Source organism: Chlamydotis macqueenii, chromosome 9, assembly GCF_036417535.1.
Source record: "Chlamydotis macqueenii isolate bChlMac1 chromosome 9, bChlMac1.mat, whole genome shotgun sequence".
Taxonomy (NCBI): Eukaryota; Metazoa; Chordata; class Aves; order Otidiformes; family Otididae; genus Chlamydotis; species Chlamydotis macqueenii.
This window is the reverse complement of record NC_141564.1, coordinates 7,911,944-7,927,905: the sequence shown is the minus strand read 5'-3', so window position 1 is coordinate 7,927,905 and position 15,962 is coordinate 7,911,944. Positions and strand designations below refer to the sequence as shown.

The window sequence follows — 15,962 nt, the reverse complement described above, 5'->3', positions numbered from 1 at the left end:
AAACAATAGGTTTGATCCAAATTGTTTACAGGTCTAAGAGAGGTTCGTGAAGTTCAGGAATGCAGTGCCTGTAGTATGGTTGACAGCTGAAATACCAGCTGTTCTTTATTTGTTAGAGTTAAATGTTTTGGTACTTGCAGTAGTAAGGCTGCAACCTGTTTAAATTAATGGCAGATTAATGCTTAAATATGTTTAATTCTTCAGAGATTGTGTAGAGAGGTAGTAAACTGTTAGTTTCTGTATCTGAATTCAGTCTGTCTTCTCTTTTGCTGCTAACTGGCAGAAATGTGATAAGCACATGCATTTTCTGAGTATGTGTAAACCTTCTCCCTCTCTTTTTTTTTCTTTTTCTTTTCAGTGCAAGTGACTTGGTAATGAAAGTGGATGCCCTTCTTTCTGCTCAACCAAAAGGAGAGGCAAGGATCGAATATCATTTTTTTGAAGAACGATACAGGTATAGGATTGCTGGTATTTGACCAATATGCTTTTCCTTGTCTTTCAACATTTTCATGGTTTTAAGTTGCATTTAAAAAAAAAAAAATCCAAGTGGTGATAGGGAAGTCCTCAACAGTTTTCAAGGCACAGTGAGATTCCAGAAATTAATTTTGTCTCTGTACACATAGATGTATGTATGGGGTTTTTTCTCTATCTAGTTTCAGAAGGCGCATAGCATTGAGGAAGTAATTTGACTTCAGAATGAGATGGAGAGTGGTTTTCCTATGTTTATCTGTATGTTTGATACCTTTTTCTTCTGTTCAGTGCAGTTAAACTGAGACCAAAAGAGGGGGAGACCTACTTTGATGTTGTGGCTATTGTTGATCCTGTGACCAGAGATGCTCAAAGACTTGCTCCATTACTTTTGGTATGTATACAATGTTATAATCTATTTTATGGCAATTTCAATAACTTGTCTCAGTCTTTTAATTTTAGAATGTTTGTCCTCCTCCTTGACTGGGTGGTGACCAGTGGCCTTCTACTAGTGTGTCTGAGTTGCACAATATATTTATTAGTGGAAAAACGAATTACATGATACTACACACTAAAAAGATCACTCTTAGATATTGTCTAGATAGGTTTTAGTTTCACTGGTTTTACGGTTTAGTTTGCAGTGACTGTTCTTGAAGAAAGTCTCTGCATCCCAAAAAGAATGCCTGCGATGTGAGGCAGCAGGTAACTGTTGTTAAAATCACCAATTGAAGGGTGGGTGTGGTAAAGCAAACAAAGAGAAGGGAGGGCTGAGAATGAGCAGGTAACATGACTTCTTGAGGGCTTGTCTATAAAAACAGTGGCCAGTTTTCCTAGTTAGCATTTTAAGGGATATCTCTTTCTCATTACTTTAGGTTTTGAACCAATTGATAAATATGAACCTAAGAGTGTTCATGAACTGCCAGTCCAAACTTTCTGACATGCCACTGAAAAGGTAAGCAGTACTGTGCCAGGGTTAAAAAGAGAGAGAGAAGGAAAAACCCTTTGCAATGTGCAGGCACGGAAGCACAGTTAAATGTCCTATAGGAAGTGTCAATAACTGCTTTGAGCGTGTTCATATAACAGCACGATTTCCCACAGAGAATCTGGGGGTTTGTGGTTAGCATGATAGCATTCTGCTGGTTTACAAGTTGGGTGCATTTTTATTTATAGAAGTTAAATAACTTACTAATCTCAATGGTTGAGTCTTGTGCTTTCTGGTTGGTCCTTCAAGATGAAAATTCTGACCTGTTCTAAGGCCAACACAACCTGTGTTGCTTTGGACAAAGCCTCCTGTATGCAAGAGGGAATAAAAATTTTGTATTGGGCTTCTTGGAGACAGTGGAGGTCTGGGAAAGCTAGAGCTGTCAGCAAGTTCAACAAGAGTGAAATATTTGTAGTTTGGCAGAAATATGTTCTAACATCTTATTTCTGAAATTTCAGCTTTTATCGCTATGTTTTGGAGCCCGAGATTTCTTTCACAGCAGATAACAACTTTGCTCCAGGACCAATTGCCAAGTTTTTGGATATGCCCCAGTCCCCACTGTTCACTTTGAACCTAAATACACCCGAGAGCTGGATGGTGGAATCTGTCAGAACCCCGTATGACCTTGATAATATTTACTTAGAGGAGGTAAGTGAAATCAGTGTGTACCTATTACTGCATTTAAATGTAATGGGAAAGAAATGTAGAATTTCAAAATGCTAATAAACATAGAACTGTGAATATCAACACCTTTTACATTTGCAGACCCCCTAAATGTTTTCTAGGAGGGATGCAGGTAAACTGGAGCTTACTGACAGTAAGACTGCTGTTCTCAGTTACTCACGGATGTCTGAACCACAGGTAGAAAAGTACTGTAGACGTGAAGTAGATCCTGGAGATGCTTTGTGTGTGAATGTAACATTTCACAGTGTCCTGAGCTAGAAACAAAGAAACTCTTTGGTCATTAAAAAACTGCTACAATTTATTAGCTGAAAAATTCTTTCAGATTAGAGCACCCTACAGCTAATGTCACAACTGAAAATAAAACTGTTACTTTTAAACCTCACTTTAGAAATTTGGAATTAAGATTTGAGTCCTATTCCAGTAAGTAAATTCTTTTACTTTTCCCTCGCTGTGAGAAGCCACCAAGCTACCAGTTCATTTTCCCAGCTTTTGTTACTGACGCTCTTGTGGCCCACAAAAGGATACGCAGTATCAATACAACAGTAAAACCAGTGCAGCGGAAATCAACTCGGTTGCCGGAGGTTTAGGAGCTGACTGCTGCTAGAAAAGGCCTGGAATTAGACTACAAGAATATTGATCTAGGTAGTGCTGCCTCACATATATAGAGATAAAATAAGGAGGAAAGAAAAATCCAAGGGGCTAGTATTAGTAGAACAAGGAGATTAAAAATGGAAGAAGAATATATGTACAAATTGATGATTCTCACTAATCTTTAATGGAATGGATAATTAAGTGCTAATTATTAACCTCTTGCTATTACCAGTTAACTTCAATAGTTTTCAGATCTAGAAGCAGTGGCCTGGTAAGCAGTTACAAAATGCACTACACTACTATGCTGGGATGTGCACTAAAACCGCATATATTAAAAGTTAGAAAATCCATGTGTGATGCAGAGTAGAAAATTTTGGACTTCTGGGTGCAATGTTAAATAATAAAAGCTGAATGAGGTGGCCAAACAATCTTTTCCCTTGAAATAAATGATTTAGTTGGCCTTGAAGTACAGATATAGATATTAAAACCAGTAATTGTATAAGTATAATCTAGCATATTCAAAAGATGCCAGGTTGACAGCCCTGGAGGCTGAAGCTCTATTTATCAGCAGAATGGGTATGGCATGGGCAGTGGCAGGACAAGCATCCCCGCTGATATGCCTCAACCCTGGCCTGGAGGAACCACCTCTAGAGGTGAGAGGGAAGTTGAGGCTCCAAAACCAGCCAGCCCCAGGCCTTTTCTGCCAAGACAGGCCACAGCAGCCCCAGCTGTGCAGGGAACACCTGCAATACTGAAACCAGTCTGCTGCATGTGTAAGGAGATTGTCAAACCCTTTACTAATAGGCCTTTTGGAAAGCAACAGTCTGTACAACTTTGTGGTCCTTACAAACGTGGGTTACTTTCTTCCTGAACGTTGTATTATTAGTCTCCTCTTACTTTTTCATCTCTGACATTTTTTGGTAATATGATGCAGTATAGTAGTAAGAGTCTGATAGTGCTAATCTTGTACTCGTTATTCAGAAATCTAGGAAATGGGTGTTTGTTGTGTGGTTGGTTTGTTTATTTTGTTTGGGTTTTTATTGCTTTTAATCTCTTCACCTAACTGTAAAGCCATAAATGAACCACCAAATGGCTGATACTGCTACACATGTCAAGCCTCTGACTCCTGTGGACCCCCTTAGATTAACTGAATGCCTGAGACAGAAGGGGCTTAAATGCTTCAGGCATTCGAAATACCATCCTGAGCCCCCAAATAAATACAGCTTTACTCTTGCAGGTGCACAATTTCCAGTTCCTAACAGGCAGTCTGTTGGTGCTGTAGCAATTAAACTGTCATTTTGGATGTGCAATGAGAGAAGATGCTTTGTGAGATTAGTCTAATATTTTGCTTACATAGTGTCCTCAGGCTACATCTTAATTTAGCCTGCTAAGGAGCCAAGGTTTTTTGTGCGTGTTTAGGGCTTTTTTTTTCCTTTTATTTTCTTGGCACTTTTGGTGTAGAAAAAAGGAGTTGGTCATCTTGACAGTACTGTAGCACACTGTAAGAGTAATGCAGAGCAATTTGCGATGATAAATATTAGATGAGACTAGCTTTAAACAGACTTACATTCAAAGTTCTGGAGCCCATAATATACTTTTTATGAGATGCCAGACCAATCACTTATTTGACTACATTATCCAGGGAATGTTTAAAAAAAAAAAACCCAAACAAACTGTAAAATACAGCAACAGTCCTTCCCTTTTCCTATCCTAGCATCTTACCTGTTGGGATTCCAGTCTTTTTGGTAAAGGACACTCTTGACAATGTGTGTGTTAAGTTCATTACTCAAAGGAGCTGAGCTCTTTGAGGCTTTCTGGGTATTTGTTTAATAAAGTAAGTGTTGTTTAATTAAGTATGGCTTTTTTAGAGATTGACTGAATCACTAAAAATTTGCTCTTTAGAGCTAGTGCTGAGTTCAGCAGTATCTTCTTACAGGTGGATAGCGTTGTAGCTGCAGAATATGAATTGGAGTATCTGCTTCTGGAAGGACACTGCTATGATATTACTACTGGACAGCCACCTCGGGGACTCCAGTTTACACTGGGAACTTCAACCAGTCCTGTCATCGTTGATACCATTGTTATGGCCAACTTGGTAAGCATTTGATTGAAACTGGCAACAAATTACTGGTCCTATAGTCAGCACAATCACTTGCTTAAATCATTGAGTATTTTTGAGTATGTGGGCTATGGATATGTGGTGTTACTTGGACTCCACAGTTGCTTGCAAATATATCAGAACCGCATCATTCCTAACACTGATGTCTGAAGCCTTGCAGTGTATTTATTGGTCTCTTATCTTTTTCAAGATGTACTCCTTTCCTTCAGCTTTCTGAGAAGTGTCTTCTGGAATATCTTAAAATTACGTCAATAATCTTAAGCAGCCTCTTTCTAGGGAAGGTCAGACAGGTCTGTTTTTCTGGACAGAGTATTCCTTAGACCATCCACTTAGGTACTGTAAGCCTCAGGTGGACAGTTGTCTGGTTTTGGGACCCATTTCTTCAGGAGATGTACGGAACAAATGCAGAGAGTCAGCAGGAATAATGGACACTCTAGAAAACAAAGGAAGTATGAAAGAATGGGAACAGCTTAGTTTAGTTGAGAAAAGGTAACACAAATCCAAGCATATGATTGTTCCCTGCAACTGCCTTTATAAGGTTGCTGCATAGGGGATCAGTCTGTTTTCAGTGTCCACGCTGGGCAATGAGAGAGGTAATGGACTGAAAGTGCGGCAAGGGAAGTTAGCCACTGGAATATTTTCTTAACATGTAATGTTAGTGAAGAACTGGAATAAATTGCCTATTGTGGTTTTTTGGGAATCTTTAAATGTATTAAAGAAAAAGCAAGGGAAAATGTTCACCGATGTTAAATAGTTATTTTAACATTCTTGCACTCATTTTCTATTTCTTTGTGCTTTTTCTTAGCCAAAGTATACCCTATAATGATGTAATACTTATTGTAGAAAGGAAGATGACCCTTATGTGTGTGATCACATTGTGTGTGTGTATGTGAGGGAGTAAAGCTTAATGGCTTGGAGGTGTCTTTTTTTTTTTTTTTTTCCAATTAGTTAAACCAAAGTGTATGTACCACAGTGTATAGAATGCCGTATCTGGGAATCCTCTTCCTCAGCTCAGTGTCTATACTGGGAAGGGGTACGAAGAGGCCAGGAACACACCCTGTGCTTTTTTCCTTTTATAAACAGACTGGTTCACATAGGGAATTGCATGCATTTGAGGTGACAGTACAAAACTGGACAGGACACTGAAGCATCACTACAAATGTTTATATCTTCTGTAAGTGTAATAATCTAAATTACAAAAGAAAATAATCAGATCTGGAACCTGAAACTTCAGTAGCATTTGTATACAATATTTGAATTTCACACTGTACTTTTTCATGTTCTGTAAAGGAGAGGTCTTCTAACATAAATTACATTACTATTTCCTGCTGCAGATGAAATACTAGTTTGTAGAGCTTCAAATTTGATTCAGATTTTGTTTTGTAGGTACACCTTCTGTGTGCTGCTGTGTAGTTAGCAACTAGTGTTTTGCAATTCACTCACTCCTTCATGAAGGCAAGCTTTTACAGAAAAAAACTTTGGGATTGCACTGTTACCATCAGGACATTCAGAAGACTTTCTCTCATCTGGCAAACAATGCTAGACCATTTCATACTCCTGCCTCTTATGGAAAAAACAATTATTTTGATTGGAACTTCTAGGGGTTTTTTCTGTTTGGGATTTAAGGCCTTAAGGTTATGTTATCAGCTAGCTTACAAGTAACTATTTTGAGATATCAAACAGTGGGTCAAAATATATGACTTAACTTATTTTTCCATATTTGTATTTTCTGGAAACTGACAAATACTCTTTTCACTTTACAGGGTTACTTCCAGTTAAAAGCCAATCCTGGTGCATGGACTCTAAGACTGAGAAAAGGCAGATCTGAGGATATCTACAGAATCTACAGGTAGGACAGTATAAGAAATACTTTAATCTTTTTCTTGTGAAACCTTTGAACTAGGCAGATATTGTCATATGTGTGAATCCCTTGCCAAAGCGTAGTGAACTGAACAGCAAGTGACGTGTCATACTGAACATAAGTTATGTGAGATGAAATTAATTCATTAAAAAAAATCCAGTAAATGTGTGTTCAAATACACATATTTGTTACTTTGTCGCGTGTCTCAAACCTGTTTTACAGTGCTAAGGCTTAATATCATGTAGAAAAATGTGTAGGAGAAATAAAGAATGTATTTCTGCTTTGTAGTAAAGGTCAGTATTTGACTGTATTTTCAGCCATGATGGCACAGACTCTCCACCTGAAGCTAGTGAAGTTATTGTTGTTCTCAACAACTTCAAGAGCAAAATTATTAAAGTGAAGGTGAGTTAAAAAACCTAGAGTTGCTCTTAAAGACTGACCAACAGTGAGGAAGAGCCTTTGATTAAGGCCTGATGATCCTTTCCTACAAGCAAACATTTGAGGCAGTTTGCACAAAGTCCACACCACAGTATCTATAATGGAGAGCAGTATCTGTAGACTTGGTTTTGTTTTTTTTTTTCTGACACAAGAGAGAATAATATGTAACTGCTTTTCTTTTTGTATGCCCATGAGAAACCATTATGCTTACATTTTATTGACTCAGTTGTGCTTATGACCTCAGAAATAAGTCAGTTTTGCATATCCTACATATATTTAGTAATAAACATTCAGTGTATCCATTGAATTAGTAATCTGTTGATTCTTAGGGCTGCCCATCAGATAAGGACATAGCTGAAAAGTTTAAGGAGGACAACTGATAGATAAGTGGTGGTTATAACACATCCAGTTCACACTTCCTCACAAGATTGACTTGTGCTAGAGTAGTTCTGGGAACTTCTCCTGATTTGCTGCCTTATCTGTGTATCTGCTTTGGAGTCTCATTGTCCAGTTATACCTCTTAGAAACAAAAAGTGGTGGAGCTGGTGTGTTGGGGGTTTTTTTTTGGGGGGAGGGGTGGTCTGGTTAGCTTGTTCAAGGGTTTTTTTTCTCTACCAGTCTCCATTATCAAGGATAGTCACTAAACACCTCTTAGCAAAGCATTTTAACTGTCTAGATTAACATGCCTTTAGTGTCTGAAAACAGCTGAGATCTGTTCTGAAAATGTCAGTTCACTACTGAGCTGTTTCTCCAGACAGCTTTAGTAGCCTGTCAGCTGACTGGACATAATTCAAATGGGTACAAACAGAGCCAGTGTCAAAATAACACTCTATAGCTGTTAGCCTAATATGTGCTTCCACTCCCTAAAGCAATGTTATGCTTTACAGGTTCAGAAAAAACTAGATATGATGAATGAAGATCTGCTAAGTGATGGTACCAGTGAGAATGAATCTGGATTTTGGGAATCTCTCAAATGGTAAAACTAATTCAATAATAATATGCACATCTCTTGAAACTGGAAAACTACTTGATGATACAGTTAGGTCTGATATTCCATAGCCATCTATTAAGACTCCTTGAATGCAGAGTTATCCTCCATAGGACCCCTCTGTTTCTAGAGAACTGGGATACTGCTTTGCACCTGCTTCCTTTCCCTTACCCCCAGTATTACCTGGAAGCCTGAAAATGTTCATTTCCAGGAGCTGCATCTCAGCCAGCAATCTTTCAATTGAGTGGGTGTTCATATAGAAGCCTATTGGGTCTTCCATGTTTGTATCTGCAGCACTCTGCCTTGTGGAGGATACCTGACCAGTGTGGCATCACGATGATGCCAAACCCCACCGTTGTACTGTATTAGACCAACACTGTAGCAATTTATGATGTGTGGCACTTTTTCCTGTATAACTGGGCCTTACTATCTTGTCCTTCCTATCAACAAATTTATCATTTCAGGGGGTTCACAGGAGGACAAAAGAATGAAGATGTGAAACAGGATAAAGACGATGTACTAAATATATTCTCTGTGGCTTCAGGACACCTATATGAAAGATTCCTACGGTTAGTTCAGAATTTATAATCTGGGGATCTCAAATGGTAGAGGTGCCCTGCTTTCCACAAGGAAAAAGGTTAGAATCTGCAAGAATATAAAATGCAATAATTTAAAAAAGTGTTTTTCAATAGCTCAGAAGTCCTCTAGGTTTTACATGTACTGTATTACACAGGAACTTTTGTCTGTGTAACATTGATACGTTTAAAATCGACTTGGTTTCATAGATGGTATGTTGCTGACATAGAGTTTTCTCACTAAAATATAACCAAATACAAAGGTATTGTTAAGAAGTTATAGAATAAGTCATAGTTGCTTTGGAAAAGAATCTGAACTTCTGTTCTCAAAGGACTGTGAAAACCAGCAGGTTGTATGTTTTCTGATTTGTTAAAGTACGTAGCCACAAAATTACTAGCTGCCCAGAAAATCTGAAAGTAAGCAATTTGCAATAGGCTGAAGCTATGAACTTTTTCTTCATGCGTGAAGATCAGTTACCTGGCACATAACTGCAGTTACTCTAATAATATAAACCAGCAGTTTGTAATCTGTTACACAGCTGATCTCTAGTGGGTGGCAGTTGTTCCAGTAAATGGTTTATTTTTTTTTTTCTTTTGATAGCATAATGATGTTATCTGTGCTGAAACATACTAAGACTCCTTTAAAGTTCTGGTTTCTGAAGAACTACTTATCACCTACATTCAAGGTTTGTTACTAATTAGAAATTTATTCTGTCGTGGGGAAAAGTAAAAAATAACGTTAAAAACCTAAAACCTTGTGCAGCATACTACTCTATAAACATATGTACAGTCACCTGTCTGATTTCTCAGAGAGTCTTACCTGTTCAGCATGAACTCAAGGGGAAATAATTGGTAGTGTCCCTATTGCTGCAACCATGGACTGTGCTGTGACTCTGCTCTTTTCAGTCACCTCTTGGGGTGGTGCAGCAATACATTTCCCCCGTCCCTTCCTAATGGCTGCGCTGTACCAGCATCCCTTGGCTAAACCTGTACTCTCCCAGTGTCAGAGGAAGCCTCACAGATGAGAACGTCAACTGATTGGACAGTGGGCCAAGTGGCGCAAGTAAAAAAACTTCTGCCAGTTCTTTTCTCTCATTTTATTATTCCCATTTACACTGATTTGTACAGCCCTAAATAATAATTCTCTCTTCAGCAAAATTTAACAATTTGAGTAATACAGTCTTTTAAACTGATCTGTGGATCACTATAAAATGGCTCATAAGTAATTGTGTGGGGAAAAATGCCAAAATATTTAGTTGACTTATCATAACTGGCTTTACAATTTGTACTGATTGTTCAGTTTGGGGTTATGCCTTTGTTTGACGTAACAATTAAACTGTAGTTATTTTTTGTGGTATTTCATTTTGTAATGTTCTATGCTTTCTTACAAGACTGAATTAAGTCTGTCTCTTGTAATGCACTTTTATTTTTCCTATAGAGGAACAAAGAAATGAGATGAGATTTGTTTCCCCCCCCCCCTTCCCTCTGCAGGAGTTCATCCCATACATGGCAGAGAAGTATAATTTCCAGTATGAGCTTGTCCAGTATAAATGGCCACGCTGGCTTCATCAGCAAACAGAGAAACAGCGTATCATCTGGGGTTACAAGATCCTTTTTCTAGATGTGCTCTTCCCATTAGCTGTTGATAAAATCCTGTTTGTGGATGCTGATCAGGTAACACAGAGATTTGAATTACTTGATATTTTCCTTTTTCTTTTTTTTTTTTTTTTCCTAAGAATAGTTTGTTCTTGAGTACAATTTCTGTATTATTGGAAAGATTGCAAGTTTGAGCCCTTTACAGGCATGCCTGAAGGTTGATTCTGTAACTACCGCACACTTCAGTGAGTGCTGTTTTTTCTGCCTGTTCCCACAAAGACTGGTTTTGTTGGCCTGCCTTTTACTTTTGTCTGGTTCCTTGTTCACTCACTGAGATTCCAGCTGGTTTGCCAGAGGTTCTTATTTCACCCTTCCATTTTTCCAGTTCTGTCTGTTCTCCCAGCCCACAGATCACTTACCACATATGGTATTTTCCTAAGTCACCAAACACCCTCCTGCTCCCACCCCCCTGCTTTTAACTTGGCCAGATCTGAGTGGCTTTCAGAGGAGTGGGAAGGCAAATCCCTTGTGCATGAAGCAGTGTCCTGCTGCAAAGCAAACGGTGTCTCTAAGGCTTTGTATGTGCTTACTGCCTGAATGGTTTGAAAGTACAGGATACGTGGGCAGTGAGAACTGCCAAAAATACTGCTTCAAAAACATATATGAAACTGAGAAGTACAGATTATCAACACATAAGTATAAAATGCGTTAAACGTTTTGGCATATGTACAGTGTCAAAAAGACATTAAAAAGCCTTCACCCTGAAGGATTTGCAAAAGGATACAAAGGATCACAGTAGAGTTCATTTATAGGGAGAATTCTTGCTGCTCATTAAGCAACAATTTGACACTTCAGCTGTCAAACCAACCCCTATCAGATTATTTTAAGCTCTATTTTAGTTGCTCCAGCTTTAAGGGCAGAGGAGACACCACCTTTTGTGCTGTATTTTTGTACTACATATACATAATGCAAAAGAGTGCAAAATGTAACAGGTAAATCTTCCTTTAACTGTTTGCTCAGTTTGAATTAAATCCTGACCAGCATTTCAAAATAACCCATTGCAGGCTTCTACAAATAAAAATAAAATGTCCTTTCCCTTCAGATTGTGCGCACAGATCTAAAGGAATTACGAGATTTCAATCTAGATGGTGCTCCTTATGGATATACTCCGTTCTGTGACAGTCGAAGAGAAATGGATGGCTACAGGTTCTGGAAATCAGGATACTGGGCGAGCCATTTGGCTGGAAGAAAATATCATATCAGGTACTGAAGAATTCATTTTTGTTTTTTCAAAATAGAAGGGGAAAGCTTTTGCTACTACTTAGAATTAGGAGAAAACTAGCTGAGGTATACAATGCGGCAGTGGACCACTTTCTGCTTACTGTTGCGTCTTTAAGGTTTCATTGCCTATGGTCCATTTGAAGCACTAGGGACACTGAAGTTACTTTCAGCATGCTAGAACTTTTACAGATGAAGAACAGAAGTGTTAACTAACCAGACATCTTCATTTGTTAATAACAAATATTGGAGGGACTGCATGACAGCAAAGCTGAGAATTTGACTTTTTTTTGGTTTGTGCCATGACCTTGTGAGAACTGCTTTCCTGCCTTATATTAGATAAAGTGATATACTGCCACCAACAGATTGGTTTTGCATAATATCTTGGGGTCTACAGGGGCTGCAGTAAGTTACCCATCAGTCAAATGTCATTACTAATTGCATCATCTCCATGTAGTGCTCTGTATGTTGTGGATCTGAAGAAGTTCCGAAAGATAGCAGCTGGAGATCGACTCAGAGGACAATATCAGGGTCTTAGTCAGGATCCTAACAGTCTGTCCAACCTTGATCAGGTGTGTTTTTACTGTGTTTGTTTTGTGTTGTTTTATGGGGATATGATGTCATGTTGGGAGCCCTCCTTTCCTGGCCAAACTTCAATCGTAGCCAGATGCCAGTGCCAGTCTCATTATGCCCTGCCTTCAAATGAGGCAGCTAGTGATAGCATCAACTACAACTGGTGAGTGGAAACACCACCTTCCCCTTAAATGTTTTACAACTGCTGAATTCTCCAGTATACTACAAGACAAAGACATAACACAACTGGGTACTTGTTTCTTGAGCTATCCAGCTCTGAGTGCTGTACTGTCCCCGACTTTATAACATGGAAAGAAGGCTTGTGCCGTGGTGGATGGGAAAAATGACACAATGGTTTTAATCTCAAGAATAGTCTTCAAACTCATCCAGTACAGGTTTTATACTGGATTCACATTACTGTTCTAATACTGTTTGCTAAAATAACTAATTTTCAGCAAAATAAGATTAACAGTTGTAATATGTAGGGTTTTTTTCCAAAGGACTTTGGAATGCAATGAAGGGTTGATGCATCACTTTATTTGCACTGGAAAAAAAAAAACCTCTACAAAAGTTAAACTTCTCAATACTATCTGACTGGGGTGTTGGTCCTCCCACCCTGTACTCTATAGAAACTGCTGCTAACTCTTATTCCTCACAACAGGATTTGCCTAACAACATGATCCACCAGGTGCCAATTAAGTCACTCCCACAGGAGTGGCTGTGGTGTGAAACATGGTGTGATGATGCCTCAAAGAAGAGAGCAAAAACCATTGATCTGGTAAGTGCATTATGGCTCCCTCATTCTTATGTAACAATAAAATCATAGTGACCAATTTTAGAGACTTCCTGTCCAAAACCACAACACTTCCCTACTCAGATCTGCGCACCTCATTCTGTATTGTTATTTAAATGTTTCCAGCAGTTCAGTTTTTTTCCTTTTAGCTTCTGTATTTCTCATACCTGGAACAGTGGTATTATTCTGAATTTGGAAAGAGACTTTACACTGTACTGTAGCTGAAATACAGGCATGTGATATTCACCACCAACAGATTAATTCCACCAGGGGGAAGCATATATCTATTCAGTAAATAAACCTTTTCCACACATTTGAGCAGTTCATCTGTTTTGTTTGCAGTGTAATAACCCAATGACCAAAGAGCCCAAGTTGCAAGCAGCAATGCGTATAGTTCCAGAATGGCAGGACTATGATCAAGAAATCAAACTGCTCCACAGTCTCTTCCAGAAAGAAAAAGAAATGGGAACACCAGCTAAGATGCCAGGACAACACATGCATGGTACTCTTCCTGACTATTTCCCCTACTTTTGTGACTTTCCTTGTGTCTGTTTGGACTGGGGTTAATCTGTGTATTTTCATGGGACAGAAAGGCAAAGGCCTTGCTGAGTGAGGCTGGTGTAACTTAACCTGGTTTTTAAGCTTAAAGAAAAGAGAGCTGTAGTGCACACTTCTTCAAGTTCTGTTAAAGACCCTCCATGTTCCTGCAATTCTGGGAGCTTGGCCTTATCTTAACCCTTAACTGAAGTGCCCCTATACACAATGGGTAGGAATTGTTCTTCAGCCACAGATAGCTTTGCAAAGGACAAGTCTTTGAGGTTTATATAATAATTTACAAACCAATCTGCTAATTGAGGCAGCTGGGAATAGAGTGCTCATTTTTTTTCTCCTCTTCTACAGATCCAGCAGCACATGTGGAATTATGATCCATGGAGAAAAATTCAAGTTAGACTGTTTCATAGACAATTTTTATATTGAAAGCTAGTTTTTTTTTTTCTGGTATGTCTGCAAAACTGCTGAATAATTGAATGGGATTATGTATGCATTTTTATTACTTGCCTTTGGGTTAATTTCTGCATATGAAATAGAATCTGGATTGCTGGAAGTAGCATTACTGGTTTTTTGCACCTGTGGTGGAGATGAAAGAGCCCATGATGGAATTCAGCATTTCAGAAACAAAACTTCAACATCCACTGGGAAGCCAGAGCCTACTCCTGCAGCTGTTGCTACCTTCACCACTGATGAAGATCCTGTGAGCCTCATCTAACTTGAGAGCCTGGAAATCACAGGCCCATTGAGCTGTTTGCTAGAACATAAGTCCTGATCTCAACTGCTGAAGATAATATCAGAATCATGCCTTGAATTTTGGATACTGTTTTATCTGCAGATTTTCAAGTGGCTGGAAATGCTTCTCAGATTTGTTTAATATGCCCTTGATTTTTGTAACAAATCCAGCATTACTGAGATTTTCTATTTCCTGTCTTCATTTATTGCCCAACTTTTGAATATTTGGCTTAATGTAAAGCTACTACAATCTGACTTAAAAGCCCATCCAAATACAAATGCCTAAGTTTATGAAGTGAGCAGAACATTGGAATTAGACATCAACGTGCCCTCCTTCCTTCCAGCTCAAAGTTTAAATCAGTCTGCAAAACAGGTAGGGCCTTACTATTGCTGTGGTTCACTGATACATGAATGTTTTTTGTTGCTGAAAAAAAAAAAAAACTGTGGAAGCCTGGAAGTTCTTCATCCTGTAAACTTCATTACCTTTTTTTTTTCTCTTAAACCAGAGATGTTGTCACACCAATAAAAACTTTGGAGTTCTTAGGTCTTAAGCTGTAGTTCCCACTCAGTCCTTTGATCATCCTTCTTGCTTGTACACATTAGTCCTAATTTGATTTTTTGGGGTTTGAGTATTTTACCTACATTTGTTTTCATTCTCTGCACAGACAAGAAAACATTTTCCTGCTAGGATTAATTATCCTGGGCTAGTTTTGAAATTAATATTTACATAATAATTTTAAAGATGATACTGCCATAGTTCTGTGTTCTGAACATACCAATTAAAAAAAAATCCTCAAACTGTTTCCTTCATTCTGTAGGATTAGTATCTGCTCTCTAGAACACTGAGAAGTTGAAGAGTTAAAATATAAGAACTGAAGTAGTATTTCTAGTAGTAAAATACAGTTCCCTATGCACTGCTTCTTTAGAAATACAAACTGGCATAATTGCTGCCTCCAGGGGTTTTATACAGGTAAGTAAGAGCTTCATACTAAAGATAATCCTGATTTAAGATATTCTTCTAGGATTACTGTATTGTACATTCTCACTGTTTTGGAGTAACACAGCAACATACACTTCTGGTAGGTATCAAAAGTGGGTAATTCTAGAAAGGTAATGAAAAGGACAGTTTACATTTTCCCCCTCTCCAGAGCAGTAGCTATGCACACATGGGGGCTGGCTATCCATCCACACACTTACAGAGTATGAGTTATCAGCTTAGGTGTTTTCCACTTTGTGGGTTTTTGAAGTCAGAAAGCCTCCTGATGCTCTGTAAATTACAAGTGGCTTATGCTTCCCATCAAAACTGTTCCAGTTAAGGATAAGTAAATTTATATTAGGTTTTTTTTCTAGTCTAAAAAAAAAAAAACCCACAACCACACTAGTGTGCCTGCCAACCAATTACAGTAAGTGCATACTATGTTTATTAGTGTATTTTAAACAACAGGTACTACTACACATGTAAGATTACCCTTTTTTTTGTGTTCAGCTACAAACCACTACTTATGCCTCTTTGGAGTACAGGGACTGGCAGAGGGTCAGCAGCTATACACCACAGCTTCAGCCAGGGATGGACTGAGACAGCAGAGAATCACTGAGGATGGCTGGTGTGTGGGTGGAGAAAGAATCTGCCCAAGCCCTCAGGACAAGAAAAGGGCAAGTTTTCTGTGAAAGAAGACCCTCTCCTATCTAGGCTTATAGTTGGCTTCATTTTTTTTCAAATATTATTAGAAAC

General features: G+C 38.5%; 1 protein-coding gene across 2 annotated transcripts in view; it reads left to right on the top strand.

Moving 5' to 3' along the window:
• UGGT1 (UDP-glucose glycoprotein glucosyltransferase 1) overlaps nt 1–14,781 on the top strand; it is a 41,564-nt gene extending 26,783 nt beyond the window's left edge. For both annotated transcript variants that reach the window (XM_086754312.1, XM_010115903.2), the window contains 16 exons: nt 359–454; nt 760–862; nt 1,341–1,420; nt 1,909–2,098; nt 4,662–4,820; nt 6,608–6,693; nt 7,023–7,107; nt 8,031–8,119; nt 8,596–8,700; nt 9,308–9,392; nt 10,198–10,380; nt 11,405–11,565; nt 12,038–12,152; nt 12,815–12,931; nt 13,289–13,448; nt 13,847–14,781. In XM_086754312.1, coding sequence (XP_086610438.1) covers nt 359–454; nt 760–862; nt 1,341–1,420; nt 1,909–2,098; nt 4,662–4,820; nt 6,608–6,693; nt 7,023–7,107; nt 8,031–8,119; nt 8,596–8,700; nt 9,308–9,392; nt 10,198–10,380; nt 11,405–11,565; nt 12,038–12,152; nt 12,815–12,931; nt 13,289–13,448; nt 13,847–13,872 — 1,840 coding nt within the window. In that variant the 3' untranslated portion in view covers nt 13,873–14,781. The remainder of the gene's footprint in view (nt 1–358; nt 455–759; nt 863–1,340; nt 1,421–1,908; nt 2,099–4,661; nt 4,821–6,607; nt 6,694–7,022; nt 7,108–8,030; nt 8,120–8,595; nt 8,701–9,307; nt 9,393–10,197; nt 10,381–11,404; nt 11,566–12,037; nt 12,153–12,814; nt 12,932–13,288; nt 13,449–13,846) is intronic.
• Nucleotides 14,782–15,962: the final 1,181 nt, after the last annotated feature.